At 41.5% G+C, this 15,938-nt stretch overlaps 1 protein-coding gene across 1 annotated transcript in view; it reads left to right on the top strand.

The window, feature by feature from the left end:
- Positions 1-14,278, top strand: part of si:ch73-22o12.1 (nectin-2) — a 79,361-nt gene extending 65,083 nt beyond the window's left edge. The window contains exons 7-10 of the mRNA XM_066683971.1: positions 9,968-10,100; positions 10,468-10,528; positions 11,153-11,239; positions 11,750-14,278. Of these exons, the coding sequence (XP_066540068.1) occupies positions 9,968-10,100; positions 10,468-10,528; positions 11,153-11,239; positions 11,750-11,920 (452 nt within the window). The 3' untranslated portion in view covers positions 11,921-14,278. The remainder of the gene's footprint in view (positions 1-9,967; positions 10,101-10,467; positions 10,529-11,152; positions 11,240-11,749) is intronic.
- Positions 14,279-15,938: the final 1,660 nt, after the last annotated feature.

The following is a 15,938-nucleotide window of genomic DNA, read 5'->3' on the forward strand; positions in this document are numbered from 1 at the left end:
GCATTGGCGTGCGAGCAAGAGAGAGCGAGTGAGGAGAGGGAAGATGAGGAACACTGCAGGTGAGGAAAGGACACAAGAGAATATTACTGCATGACATTAATCAATGGAGGATGCATACACAAAAGACCAATTACACTCTTTCTCTCTCTCTCTGTGCTGTCTCCACCCCCCACCCCCCTGCCGCATCTATTTATGTTTTCAATTCAGTTCAATTTACATTTAACTGTGCATAGCAGAATGTAATTATTTATAGCAACAGCAACGCTAACATTTAAGTCATATGCATTTGAGTGCGGCGGCATGGTGGCACAGCAGGGAGCATCGCAGTCACACAGCTACAGGGACCTAAAGGTTGTGGGTTTGAGTCCTGCTCCGGGTGACTGTCTGTGAGGAGTGTGGTGTGTTCTCCCTGTGTCTGCGTGGGGTTTCCTCCGGGTGACTGTCTGTGAGGAGTGTGGTGTGTTCTCCCTGTGTCTGCGTGGGTTTCCTCCGGGTGACTGTCTGTGAGGAGTGTGGTGTGTTCTCCCCGTGTCTGCGTGGGTTTCCTCCAGGTGACTGTCTGTGAGGAGTGTGGTGTGTTCTCCCCGTGTCTGCGTGGGTTTCCTCCGGGTGACTGTCTGTTAGGAGTCTGTTGTGTTCTCCCTGTGTCTGCGTGGGTTTCCTCCGGGTGACTGTCTGTGAGGAGTGTGGTGTGTTCTCCCTGTGTCTGCATGGGTTTCCTCCGGGTGCTCCGGTTTCCTCCCACAGCCAAAGTCACACAGTCCAAACACATGTTGATAGGTGGATTGGCGACTCAAAAGTGTCCGTAGGTGTGAGTGAATGTGTGAGTGTGGGTGTTGCCCTGTGAAGGACTGGCGCCCCCTCCAGGGTGTATTCCCGCTTTGCACCCAATGATTCCAGGTAGTCTTTAGACCCACCGCGACCCTGAACTGGATAAGCGCTTACAAACAATGGATAAATGAATGGATGGATCTTTGAGTGCAATTTTTAGCATCCCAGTTAGATTTGTAATCATTTGAAAAAAATGTACCTTCACTGCACCAATGATCTTCAAAATAACATTATAAGCTCATTTAATGGTGTGTACCCTCAAAAAGTTTGAAAGTCTTATTACGACGTACTTATTATAACAGGTTAGAACTCAATCTAAATTTGCATCTCCTTAGATACACATTCAAAGTATTCAGTTGGCATATGCAAAATTAGGCGTCTGAGCTTTAAAAATCAGTGCCAGCACTTAATGCTCAATGAGTTCTAGGTGTGTAAGATTAAGCTTGCCGTTCGGTTTAGCGAGGAAGATAGGCAGTCTCAAGTAGTCTTCCAAGAGCAGCTAAGATGGAATCAGGAAAACAGCAGTCGGAGGACCTCAAAATGAACACACTTGCATTCCATAAAGCTAGAGAAGGTTGTGAATATGTCAAAGTGTTTTGGGATAACAACAGCGACCGTGAAGAGCAGAGAAAGGTGGGCACATGAAAATGCTACCAAGAAGTACCTAGAAAAAGAACTGAAAGAAGGGATTAGAAAACAAACAGCCAACAACTGAAGGGAATCAAAGTGAAGCACGTTTCCCACGAGCCTGTGTTGCGTAGTAGAAACGTAGGAAGGAATTACGGAGCATGTTTAAAGTCAAATTATCACGATAGGTGAATTTTGGAACGACGCTATGTGGCCCCACGAGAGCCAAGTTGAATTTAAGATCATAACGTACACTGCTATGTGTGGTGAGAGAAAAGCTGTGAGGAGAACAGTGGGGTGCATGTCTGCATTAAGAACTGGAGCTCTACAGAATGAAAGCAAGCATGATGCAGGCCTGTATCAGTAGTTTTAAAAGTAATGCTCCCTACCACAAGTCAAAAAGCTAAGAATGAAGCATGGATGGATCGTGCAATGAGACAGTGATCCAAAGCATGGAGCACGTCGACTGAGGCATTGTTTGAACAGAAGGTGAGAGTTTTGCAATGGCCTTGTCTACAGACTGGAATATAATAGATAGGCTGTGGATAGATTTGAAGAAAGCAGTACATGCCCCGACAGCCCATCAATCTGGTAGAACTGGAGCAAAATACTGCCAGCGAGAATGGGCTAAAATTATGCCTGGGAGGATACGAAAGCTGCTTTGAGTTTACCCACAGATATTGAAGGAGATTATAAAGGCAAAGAGTGGACATACGAGACTTCCTGTGATATATTCTTAAGGTATGTTTAGGGAAATCTGAATTCTCTTTAAATGTTGTGTTGCTTAAAGACGACATTCTTTATGTTTATCAAACAATACTTTTTATAAAATTCTGAGGATGTAGTTTTACCACTAGTTCTCAAGTCTGTTTGCAGGATCAAAACCGGTCTAATGTGTTTTACGAAGCCCCATTGTCAGTAAATGGCTAAGAAAAAAAAACAAAAACAAGCGTCTCAGTCTGGAATGCTAGGCATTCTCTCTCTGCTCACAGCTAAGAAAAGCATGAACCGAGATGAGGATATTGCTTTATTCATGCTCCATGGGTGGGCAATATTGACTTATTTTTGCTGTTTCAGATCACTTAAGGTGGAAATGTCTTCAAAAGTGGGAGACGGCTAACCTCATCAAAGTAAACGCAGACCGAAAGTGTTACAAAACTAATCAACTCAAGTTGCAAATGAGTTTCTCAAAAAACCTACAGACAAGTTAATATTCTTCTGCTCAAACATATCATTCCACCTTAAAATACCCGGCACTTCTGAACATAAATAAACCAGAAAGAACAGTGTTTCCCCACAATTGTAGATGTTCCCTTTCAAATACCTTCCCCTGACTCATTTTTTCATTATAATTAAAGTAAGAAGATGCAACCCTTTGCAGTCAGTTGTATGCACCCCTCTCTCTGTACAGACATGTAAGGGCCTGGGTTTCGTCCCCGTTTCAGTCCCACCTCTTAGACTGTGACTTTGCACTAATGAGTGAAAGAGTGGTATGCTTGCTAATGGAGTGTTGGAGTCAGAGCCATAGTGTGTGCAAGCAGCGGTTGGTTTTAAATGGGTGTGTGATATTCAGAGACATTGGCGGGGTGTTTTCTCCCCTCTGTGGCCTGTGGTTTGGATGTGCAAGGATGTTTGGAATACTTGCGCTAACACAGGCATGCGCTAATGTTACAGCCAGAGCTGTGTTTGAGAGGATCTGGGCACGTTTTTAGGAACTGTGGGAATCAACTGTATTCATTTAAGGATATTTCAACAATTAAATCAGTTGTAACAGTATTTGATATTTGTTCAATAAAGTATTTAACATTGAAAGAGACTGTTATGGAAAATATGAATTAATCTGTGTGTTAATTGAGTCAGGTAGTGTCTCTGTCATACAGCTAGCGACAGGGTTCTGGGGTTCTGTTTTCAAACTCTGTCTCTCCCTGTGTCTGAGTGGGTTTCCTCCGGGTGACTGTCTGTGAGGAGTGTGGTGTGTTCTCCCTGTGTCTGCGTGGGTTTCCTCCAGGTGACTGTCTGTGAGGAGTGTGGTGTGTTCTCCCTGTGTCTGCGTGGGTTTCCTCCGGGTGACTGTCTGTGAGGAGTGTGGTGTGTTCTCCCTGTGTCTGCGTGGGTTTCCTCCGGGTGACTGTCTGTGAGGAGTGTGGTGTGTTCTCCCTGTGTCTGCGTGGGTTTCCTCCGGGTGACTGTCTGTGAGGAGTGTGGTGTGTTCTCCCTGTGTCTGCGTGGGTTTCCTCCGGGTGACTGTCTGTGAGGAGTGTGGTGTGTTCTCCCTGTGTCTGCGTGGGTTTTCTCCCGGTGACTGTCTGTGAGGAGTGTGGTGTGTTCTCCCCGTGTCTGCGTGGGTTTCCTCCGGGTGACTGTCTGTGAGGAGTGTGGTGTGTTCTCCCCATGTCTGCGTGGGTTTTCTCCGGGTGACTGTCTGTGAGGAGTGTGGTGTGTTCTCCCTGTGTCTGCGTGGGTTTCCTCCGGGTGACTGTCTGTGAGGAGTGTGGTGTGTTCTCCCTGTGTCTGCGTGGGTTTCCTCCGGGTGACTGTCTGTGAGGAGTGTGGTGTGTTCTCCCTGTGTCTGCGTGGGTTTTCTCCGGGTGACTGTCTGTGAGGAGTGTGGTGTGTTCTCCCTGTGTCTGCGTGGGTTTCCTCCGGGTGACTGTCTGTGAGGAGTGTGGTGTGTTCTCCCTGTGTCTGTATGGGTTTCCTCCGGGTGACTGTCTGTGAGGAGTGTGGTGTGTTCTCCCCATGTCTGCGTGGGTTTTCTCCGGGTGACTGTCTGTGAGGAGTGTGGTGTGTTCTCCCTGTGTCTACGAGGGTTTCCTCTAGGTGCCGCTTTGCATTTCTTGTTTCTTCCCGCGGTCTAAAAACACATATTGGTAGGAGGGATAGGCTACTAAACAGTGTCCATAGGTGTGAATGTGTGAGTGTGTGTTGCCCTGTGAAGGACTGGCGCCCCCTCCAGGGTGTGTCCCCACCTTTGCACCCAAGTGTGTGATTGTTAATATCTGTAGGCTCCAATGGTGTGTATATATATATATGTATATTTATATATATTTGATTCGGAATAGTGCCAAAGTAATGAAACAAAACTGAACTGAATCAGACCTCATGATCTCATTATGCACTGAATCATGTTGCTGTGTGGTCACCGATTTACTCTCAGTAGGAAAACACAGGAATTACTGGGCTCTAGCGCTTGAGTGCTCTCTAATGGAGCTGAAGGGTTCTGAGTTAACAGGTAAACAAGCCCATACTTTCTCTCTCTGTATCACACACGCACACACAGACACACACACAGACACACACGCACGCGCGCACACACAGACAGTGTAATTGGGGTAATGGCTCAGTAATAGGGAGGTTGTTGGTTCAGAAGCTGTTTGGGCCGTGGGCGAATGCTCTCACACACACATCTGCATCTCAAACACACAGCTGCCTCCAGAGCACACTCTAAGACACCAAAATCATAACGAGCTCCACTGCAGCTGTGTGTATGTGTGTGTGTGTGAGAGCATTGTGAGTAGAAGTTAATAGGGTTAATGTAGTGTGTGTCCTTGGGGTCAGTAGTAGTAGAGCTAAAACTCCACACACTTGTTTGTTTTTATACTGTGTAAGGACATATTTAACGGTAAAGTTAATGGACATCTCGGCCAACGTTTCCTCTTTTATTCCCTTTACAGCTTCGGAGAAGGCCTTGTGCCTTGTAGGTACTGATGTTAGATCAGTTATGGCACTCCAGATCTTTCCAAACATGTATTCAAAGGTGCTCCAGCTCCCCGAGAACACAGTTATAACCCCTCTTGATCATCCTTGGCATTAAGAATCATGTGCAGCTGCTCCAGAGCATGCAGAATGGGCATCTAGACTAATTCCCTAATTATTAGAGGTGTCTACATAGTTGTATACGTCTGAGTCATTGTAGAAGCTCATTAGAGAGTCACGGCAGCTGAGGTGTGTTTAGGTAGAAACATGGACTTTACAACATCAAAAGCCTCCTACTTGGTTCTTTTGTTTAGTTCTGTTTTTTCTCTGGATGTGCTGCAGAGTTGGGACAGCTCTTCTATGATATTGTTGCATAATTAGGGCCTGGAAATATACGAAAACCAAGATAACACACACACTCCTTTTAATGAAGCTTTAATGAAGTCAGCTCTCTCACAGCTTGTAATGAGCCTTGATTAAACTTTCAGAGGTATTAAAACCTCTCTCTCTCTCTCTTTCTCTCTCGCTCTCTGTCTCGCTCTCTGTCTCTCTCTCTGTCTCTCGCTCTGTCTCTCTCTCGCTCTCTGGCTCTCTCTCTCTCTCTCTCAGTCTGTCTCTCTCTCTCTCTCTCTCTCTCTCTCTCTGTCTCTGTCTCTCTCGCTCTCTGTCTCTCTGTCTCTTTCTCTGTCTCTCGCTCTGTCTCTCTCTCTTGCTCTGTCTCTCTCTCGATCTCTCTCTCTCTCTCTCGCTCTCTGTCTCTCTCTCTCTCTCTCGCTCTCTCGCTCTCTGTCTCTCTCTCTCTCTCGCTCTCTGTCTCTCTCTCTCACTCTCTGGCTCTCTCTTGCTCTGTCTCTGTCTCTCTCTCTCTCTCTCTCTCTCTCTCTCTCTCTCTCTCTCTCTTTCCCTCTGTGTGAGTGTGTGTGTGTTTGTGACCTTGTAGAGGATGGAGTTTGGCCTCCTCCTGTGGCAACTGTCTACTGCCTTTAATGTGCACTGGCAGAAACCTTACTGTTGTCCCCAGAGACACAACACGACACACACACACACACAGTGTCGCTGACACCAGTTTAATTCACTAATAAGGGGAATGTCTTCTCCTCAGCTCAGATTAGTTCTGTGCCTGTGTATGATGTTGTAGTGCACACGGTGTGTATCTTCATATAAAAAATGAAGAGAAATGGGACACTGGAGCAGCTGCAATGATGGCTATTCACCTGTTACCTTTAGGATGAGTTGGACTGGCTAAAGATCGTGTGGCTGAATGCCATCAGATTCTCACAGCAGTGGTCCATCATCTGGGTAAAGTCTGTTTCTGCAGGACAGGGAGGAGACCCCTGATTAATAACCTTGGTTTGTGTTTGTGTGCTTGGCCCGGGTCTTTGTGTACGCCTTGTGTGTGCGGAGGCTGAGGTTAGTGTTGTATTGGTTTTGTTTGGCGTCACTGAATAAATTAGATTAGGTTGGAATTTGAATAAATAATGACATGTTTTATTGCTTTCTCCTCTGTGACATGACTGAGATGACTGAGTCTGTGCATTATTATTCACACACACACACACACACACACACACACACACACACACACACGAGCTGCTCTCTGGGTTTTATAAATGAAGCTGTCGAAGTCATGTGAATGATGGAGGGATTTTTTTTGTCATGGTTCTGCTTTGTACCACCACACACACACACACACTCTTTTCCCTGTTCCATCCTTGTCTGTATTGACCTTCACTTTTTCTAAATAACTCTCTCTGTCTTTCACACACACACACACACACACACACACACACATTTCAGTCAATACAGTAGTGTTTTTTTCTCTGACTGTGTGTCAGTATGAGATTAATATTTGATTGATTTAGTGAAACCCGATGTGTTGTGTGCATTTGTGCTGAAGATAAAATAATCAGAAATGTGGGTAGAAATTAATAAAAATATGAATGGCTTGTATCACAGATTAAAATATACTGAAAATCGTTGAACTGTCCTGTCTCTGGGAGGGTAGATTGTCCAGCTCATCTTCATTAGGCATTCGTTAACTTATATAACCACATTGGCAGTTAGTGATCTCCTGCAAGCATGTTGAGCTCCAGTAAGGTTGTGTTAGCATAAGTTTAAGACTAACTCCATTTCTATTCATTCATTCATTATCTGTAACCCTTATCCAGTTCAGGGTCGCGGTGGGTCCAGAGCCTACCTGGAATCATTGGGCGCAAAGGCAGGAACACACCCTGGAGGGGGCGCCAGTCCTTCACAGGGCAACACACACACTCACACATTCACTCACACCTACGGACACTTTTGAGTCGCCAATCCACCTACCAACGTGTGTTTTTGGACTGTGGGAGGAAACCCGAGCACGCGGTGGAAACCCACGCAGACACAGGGAGAACACACCACACTCCATTTCTAGTTCAACTTTGTAAAACACTTAAAAATGGGAGGGACAATGTGTAAGCAATACACCAAACCAGCTCCAAAACACTCCCTCGCTCCATGTTCGTATGCTTCTGTCGTAAATATTCTTCTCACGTTTATTAAAAATGGCGCATGTGGGTGTCATCCGGGGGCGGTAATATTGTATGACCGAATGTGACATGTCATTATAGTTTGTGTCGATGACACGTCAGCGTTGGGTTTCAGGGCAGTGCTGTAAAAGTGAATTACACAATAAAGCTGTAGGGGGAGCCCAGGAGCAAAAACACCTGACCTCACCTATTGTTCCTTTACACCATTGCTTTTACTCCATTTTTTTTTAAACCAACAAGTACAGGCTTGTTTAGTCTGAAACTGATATTTGCCCGATACTGATATGAGGTATGTGTTACCTGTGACCTGATATCTCTCTTTATATTACTGCCAGATTATAGCATGGATTTGAGATTGACAGCCCGCAGCCTGATGTTTTTGCCGTTTTTCTCCACACTAATAGCAGCCCTGAGCCTTTTTAGTCGATACTCGTCTCTTTTGTTTCCTCTCTCTTTCTCTTCTTTCCTCTTCCATTGTACTGTTTGTCCTTGTAAGCTGGTCTTTCCAGTTGGCCAAGTATCTGTCACAACTAACTCTCTCGGTCTCTCTCTCTCGGTCTCTCACTCTCTCTTTCATATCAAAGAGGCGGTACACATCCATGGCAACAAATCTGATGCAATAATGAGCTTGGCTCGCAAAATGACTGGGGGAAGGAAGGAAAAAAATGGCAGCAGGTAGAAAAATGGTGGGAGACACAGGGCTAGTGAAACACACATTTGCAGTGTCTAAGCTTCCCTCCTCCTACTGTAACTGCGGTTCAACACTGTGCCTTTAAAAGAACAATAAAACAGTTTTCGCATCAAGAAGCTGAAAGGAATATTCTAAATACCTTTAAAACTCGGTGTGTTCGCTGATATAACAGCTAGCACTAGGCGTTTAGTGTTCTCCTCTGGTACAGTGTTATGAGGTACATGTTAGCCATCACCCTTCCAGCCTGGGGAGTCTTAGCTAACAGGTGGCTAACAGAGCTAACACTCCCCAGACTGGAAGGCTAACACGTTCTACTACGAGGTGTAATCCCAGACATCAATTCTTTTCTAACTGTTGATATCACAGTAACACCGTACCTCAACGCGCTCAGAGGAGAACACTAAACGCCTAGTGCTAGCTGTTATATCGGCTAGCACACTGAGTAATGGGAGAAATAAGGGCCCTCCTACCCACCCAAACAGAGTGAACCTCCTGGCCTTGAAAGGCTTAGACGACATCTGAGGATAGGGTCCACACTTAGATCACCGCACGACTCAGAGGGCGCTTATTCATACATTGTCTCCGTCATGCTTTCTAGTCCTTGAATAAACCAGTTTTTTAATGATAGTCAGTAGCCTGCAGTACTTTTGAGTCTTGGACCCTGACGCCAGTGTTAAACAACCTTGATTTTCAAACAGCAAAATTTAGTAGACCCCATTTTTCCAGAGACATGACACTTTTACAGAGAAAGGAAAGGGAGGAAAAGACCTTGTGCTCAGATCAGAACATGCTCTGTTTTTTTTTGTTTTTTTTTTTACTCACGGCGCAGTGTTATATCGCCACCTACTGGACGATTGTCGGTTAAACAGTGCACTTTGCAAACCACAAAGTATAGTGATAAATGTACACAGAACATTTGTCAGTTTCTGTGGTTTTAAATTCATTTAAAAGAGTCATTCTTTATTTATACTAAGCCGTGTGTTTCTTAAAAGTGATAAATCATGTGTTAAATGATGTGTTCTCTCTGAAATATTCTTTGAAACGGTTTGTACACACACAAATGTGAGTTTAATGATGCTGTGTTTTTGAAGACGTCTCTACATTTGCTTCTGTATAAATCATACTTCACATTGAGTATACACAGTATATAGTCAAACGTTTCTGTACACTTCCTTTTCCAAAATTAATCCTGAAATTAATTATGTATTAATAGTTTTTATCCCCTCTTTCCTGCAGTAACAGTTTCTACTCTTAGGTTCAGACTTTAGAGCAGCCGTTGGAATATTGCAGTGGGGTTCTTATAGTCGTCTGCTTTGAAAACATTGCTAAGGCATTCCATCACCGCAGAATACGTATTGGAATGCTGGAAGGGCTGTTACCCCCCTGGTGGTCTTTTGGAAATGGTCATGATTATCTTAGGCTTAAGTGCTGCTCCTCCAGAGCATTCCATTCTAGTGGCGAATGCTTTCCTCTGGACATCAGTGATAACAATGGGAGCAGTGTAATGAAGTTGAATTCACTGTGAATGTTAGGACATATTGTGTATTAGATGACAAACTTTATTTTAACTCTTTTTTTTCTCTCTCTCTATCAGAAACCCGTCTGGCTGAGGCTGGTGGACTTACGGGAGGTATAATCGGGGCCATCATCGGAGTCCTTCTCCTCGTCGCCATCATCTGCACCACTGTGTTCATCATCCGCAAACAACGCATGAACAGAGATGCTGAGTCAGTCTGCTTACCTCTTATCAAATCTTAAAGGGGCAGTCAGTCGTTTTCTCCAGGGATTCACCACCTTTCATTATGAAACAAGCAACACACTGACACCTAGTGGCCTAGCTGTATCTGAAATAATGTATTAACCCTGTTGTAAGAAGCATGGCCATGCATAAAGTGGTTCAACCAAGGACTAGAAATTAGTCACAGTCAGAAAACATTTAAAATTATAAACAATATTTCCTGCATTTTGGTGGTATAAATGACTACTAATTTATGTTTACTAGATACAGTATGTTGCCTACTGTCAGTGACTTAAACAATTGCTTCAGTATGTTTCCGTGTACTTAGGAAACGTGTGTTTGTGTTTGTTTCGCAGTGCTCCCCCTGCTCACAAGCCACCTCCTCCTATGAGGACACCCATGACCTCAGAAAGTAAAGTAAGTTAGCTACATTTTATTTTCTCTATGTGTTGAAATGACATTCAAGGTATTCGTTTACACCAGAAAACCTATGATCATGAGAGGAACCAACACCACTGTTGTACCTTTAAACACCTTTTACATGATCGTGAACTGTCAGGAACCAACCAGCTAAATTATTATTTTGTTGTTATTATTGTTAGGTGCCGTACCTTGAACAGAAGGAAAACAATTAACTGGCCTTCGGGGCATGTGTTAGTTGTCTAGTTTATCAGTTTATGTATTCCAGTTCAATAACATATTTGCATGGTTATGGATGTAACTATGTACAACCCCACCCTATACACATTGCCATGGTGCTACAAATTGCCTGACATACAGCCTCCCCCAACCCAAACCTTCACCCCGTATAGGTGTTCATCTGCCCCATGCTGCCATCCTGCCCCAAGTATCCTCCTTTTGAAAACCAAAATTTAGAGCTATATGTGTGTTATAAACTGGTAGAGAATTCTTCACAACTACTAGATACAGTTTGAAGTAAGTGTGTGATTAGTGCACGGTTTAGCACCATGCTAAAGCTTGTACACACTAATATTACTAGCTCTACTATAGTTCACTAATTGGAACTGTGTGTTCTTTTAGTTCGCAGAGCCGAAGGTCACTATGTTGGCCCCTCAAGCTGATTCCCCCCTCATGTACTATGAGACTCAAAAATCAGAACCAATGACGGTGAGAAGAATATGTTTATATTTTTCTTTAATCTCTCTAATTCTTTATTACTGTATATTTATTTCTGTTTTATCTATTATTGTTCTTCTTTCTGTCTCTCACCCATTGTCACCACCCTTTTTATTTATTTCTCTCACATTCTGTCTTTTTTCTCTAATTTTGTGTCTTTGTCTTTCCCTCTAGCCTCTTTCCTGCCTTGCTCACTCACTTCCTTTTTTCCTTGCTCTACCCCCCTCAGTGTTTCTTCCTATTTTATAACCTAGTTCTCCCCACTGTTACTTCTATTTCTGTCTCTCTAGACTAGACATTCATTATATTCTCTATACCCTTGTAATGTATTCCTTTATTCATGAACACACTGTCATTTATCCTGACTAATTTGGCTAATCCTTCTAGCTTTCATGCTAGGCTAATCTGATTCTCATTACTCTGCCAAGTCACTAGCTAGCGGCTCATTAGCTCCTAGTGTAGTGTGAATGTTAATGACATATTGCTGTTTTTGCTCCTTAGGACCTGGACTCGTATCACAGTTATGAAGACAAGGAAGATGAGGAATTCCCTCCACCGTTAGACCACGATGCCCCCTTTATGAGGGAGGAAAATGTAGATGAGGAAGATCATCCGCTAACACCCACTGTCTCTAGAATTGACAGCTTTGTGTCTCCAGCTGTGATTGTGTAGGAAGAAACAGACAAAACAGAGGCCCGTCAGCCTCTAAAAGTCACTTTACATTTTATACTAGTTCAAAAGTTTTTTAAAGCTCTCCAGGGAACCTTTAAAAGCAATTGATTGTGCCAAAAATCATGTTAAATCAGATTTTCATTAGCCAAGACATGCTTGGTGTCTGAAGTTCACTTTTTTAGTAAATGTAGCTAATACAGCTCCAATTTGCCTTATGAAAATCCATTCCTGGTTTTATTTTATATACGCATACAGCTAAAAAAACATGAAACCAACATCTGAAATAGGAAAATCCAATTTTAATAGTAGTTTTTCTTGTTTAATTGTTGTTTATTATTAAGTCAGATTTAATTAGATTTTTAAGACCTTTTCACCTCAAGTCCAAATATTTTTATTTAACTATCAGAGGAGAAATGGCATTAAAAAATTATATTTTCTTGCTTACTTACATTTACTGTGAGTTTGTTAAATAAGGTTATTAATAATTTTATACAGGCTTCAAGGATTATACTTTCGTGATGCTAAATTGTTGCTTCCTTGTTAGCTACATTATTCTTAGTTCCAGTGCTAAAAGGAAGTTGTGAACTTTGATTTTTGGCTTGATCCTTGCTCTATATATTATCAGACCAATGCAGTTTGCCGCCAAATTCTGTTGTGCCTCTGCCTTGTCAGTTTGAAAAAAATGTCTTTAGCTTTAGCTAAAGTGCTAGCTTCCTCCCAGCTCTTTGCGATTCTCTTTGTTCTGGTAAATTACACCATACTTGTTTTTTTCTGACAGAATAACCATGGTTAAGAATACTTGATGCAGAAATTAGTTTTTTGCTTCAGTCAATTACGGTTACTGTTATTGATCAGGCTTTAAATGTAGTTTGAACACTGATGGTTGCAAACACAGCTAACACTTTAAGTAATCTAAAGTTTGATACTGCCAACCCGGTCTCACACCTATTCGTGATATAGTCACATATATAGGGGACTGTAATTCGTGACATAGTCGCATATTTCTGACATTTTATGCGACGATATCACATTTATAAGTGAATGGGCAATTATCACACAAACCGTCATATCCGTGCGCCGTGTTATGCGACAGTAACACAAAAACTCCTCCTCATTATGACGTCATTACCATCCGTTAATACAATGGTCTTATTTTTATTTACGGAAAATATAACATTACTAATTCATTATTTGCTAAAATATTGAAGCAAATAATGGCTAGAGAAATGTCCTTTTCAGTATTAACCTTTTGAAAATTAGACAAAGTAACGTTAAGTGAAAGAAATGTTCTCGTTAGAGTTAAAGCTAAAGTAGGACACCAATAATAAACGTTGCTTAGGTGAAATATTATAATAAAATACTTAATGCCTTTGTTGGAATAAGAACCTATGATCTATAATTCGCATTATGCCTTTTTCTATGTTATATCAGTAATGACGCCTTAATGAGGAAGAGTTGTTGTGTTACTGTCGCATAGTGTTTCTATGGTAATTACCCATTCACTTATGATCGTGATATTGTCGCATAAAATGTAGAAAATATGTGACTATATCATGAGTGAGTGTGAGACCAGGTTGATACTGCAGACATTCCTACAGAGAGAAGTCTAATCTACAGTCTAAACTAAAATACTGAGTCGACTAAACCTGAGGTAAAATATAAACATTCTATTCAATGTAGCTTTGTTTATCCGACTGTAATGGGAGCACTGATATGAATTTTATTCGGGTTAATACAGGTTTATTTTGGTTTATGCTGTTTAATATAGGTCATGCTGGTTGACCAGTATCCCAGCTTTCTAACCTCAAAATATGCTGGTTTTGCTTATAGCTCGGCTATACTGATTTTTCCAAAGAGGGATTTTCAAATAAGTTACAATGCTTTTGTGGTCCCCCACCATTGCTATAATCAATCACTGTCTTTATTTTTGGAGCTTTTTATCAAGTTTGCACATAAATAGGCCTTATATATTTTCTAATTTTAATATTCACATTACTTCTCGTGCTTAAATTAAACTGGTTGCTTAGCTTTACTGTGAACCCTGGTTGATTATGTTTTTTAAAGGGAATCCATGTAGTTCTTACTGTACCCATGTTTTTATTTACGGCTCCGGGCTACTTTTCACATTTTTACTTGATTACTGTTGTGGTCTACATTTAGTCATGTTTGTTCAAAATTAAAAATATATTACAAAGTGTGTTTGAGGATGAAGGAATGTATGTGACTTTGTGCCTACTTTAAACTGTGAAAAGTAGATTTTTTACTGGATATATATTCTATTCCTCTTTGCCTGTTTGTAATTCTTATATGTTTTAACCCATGGGGATGTAACTAACAGTATTAGTTTAATAAATTGGTGGTGGTTTACATGTCGGCTTGTGTTCAATTGTAAATATATAGATAATTTAAGCAAAAAACGTTATATATACACAATTTGAGTAGACAAACATTACAATATAAAATATATAGTATGGTTTTAATCATATTTTTTCACACATTATAAAAAGAAATTATAAAAATCAGAAAGGTGATGTAATTCATGGTGAATGTGTTATGATGAAACCAATATTAAGCCCAATGTCTGTACAATGCAGAGTCGCAGCAGAAAGTCTAGTCAAAAATTAATTATATATATATATATAAAATACCACACATCACAAACAGTGAAGAAAAAACGTTTTAATAAGAGATTACAGTGTTAGTGCTACTATTAAATATTTTAACAGCATCATATCTGCATTACATGTCTGTTTCATCCTGATCAGAGTTGCGGAATAGCCAGAACCTATCCAGAATCACTGGGGACACAGGCCACAAACAGCACCTTGGTAGGGCACCAAAAACTCATCCAATCACTCACCTGTGGGTGCTTTCACACAGCAAATCCATCTAATGATGTATGTTACTGTGGGGATAAAAACAGAGCACAGGGAGGACACCCATACAGACATGGAGAGAACACAGGCAGTGTCCCAGGGCAGGGATTGAACCCAAAATAAACACTCACTTAAACATTTTCTTGTTTATAATTACACCTTACTAAACAGACAGAGCAGAACTGAGGTCTCGGATCACGCTTTGGCCTGGTTTCTTCTCTCATACAGTACAGCACGTAAAAACTGTATCGTTATCTTTCTAACCCCTTTGCTGTCATCAGAGGTGTTCCCCAGGGCTCAGTGCTAGGTCCTATGTTTGTTTTCCATACTCGATAATGACATCCCTCAGACAGCTGGTAAATACTTGTATAAAGTCTGGTGTGCCACGGATCCATCTCCAACCATTTCTGGATAGCCTCCAACATATTCAGCAGTCTTTCACCTACATTCGTCTCATACAGCAACAGTTCCTCCCATTCAACCATTTCTCAGGCTGGAGAAGTGTATTTCTGTCTGCTTTCAGTTTCCATGTTATTAACATTTTTGTTATAACTATACCTGTTTTACTTTTTAATAGGTTCCTTTCAATAATTTATGTTTTGACAATATTGTTTTATTTATTTTGCTAGATTATTTTATTAAAAATATTAAAGGCCTGTCTGTAAAGGCCTGTCTGCTTGTATCAGATGTCACCACACGGTGGCGGTAAATAACAAAACAACACAACTTCTGTCTTCAGAGTTGCTTAGGCTTTGGTAACTAAATATAAAGGTATTTCTTTGATTTACCCTTCAATATTTTACTGTTTCTCTTTCCAACTTATGTTCCTGCCTCGCTGGTGTGTGTTTTGAAAATGGGTGAACGTACATGCGAGAAAATCGGAAAAAAAACGGTAAAAATCCCACAATCATCGCCGTTACGCTGTTGTTCCTACGCGATTTGGGATTACGTCAGAAATGCTGTAGAACTCCTTCAAAAAGTAAATGTTCTACCTAAAAACTGAATTTAACGATCAATGGCAAGCTCAAAATTGTCTGATATATTGTAAAAATATCTGCAAACTTCCATGTATTTAAATATCAAGGTCCTGTGTATAACTTAATAAAAACAACCTACAAACAGACAGAAAGGTCAGACTGAGG

Source organism: Hoplias malabaricus, chromosome 10, assembly GCF_029633855.1.
Source record: "Hoplias malabaricus isolate fHopMal1 chromosome 10, fHopMal1.hap1, whole genome shotgun sequence".
NCBI lineage: Eukaryota > Metazoa > Chordata > Actinopteri > Characiformes > Erythrinidae > Hoplias > Hoplias malabaricus.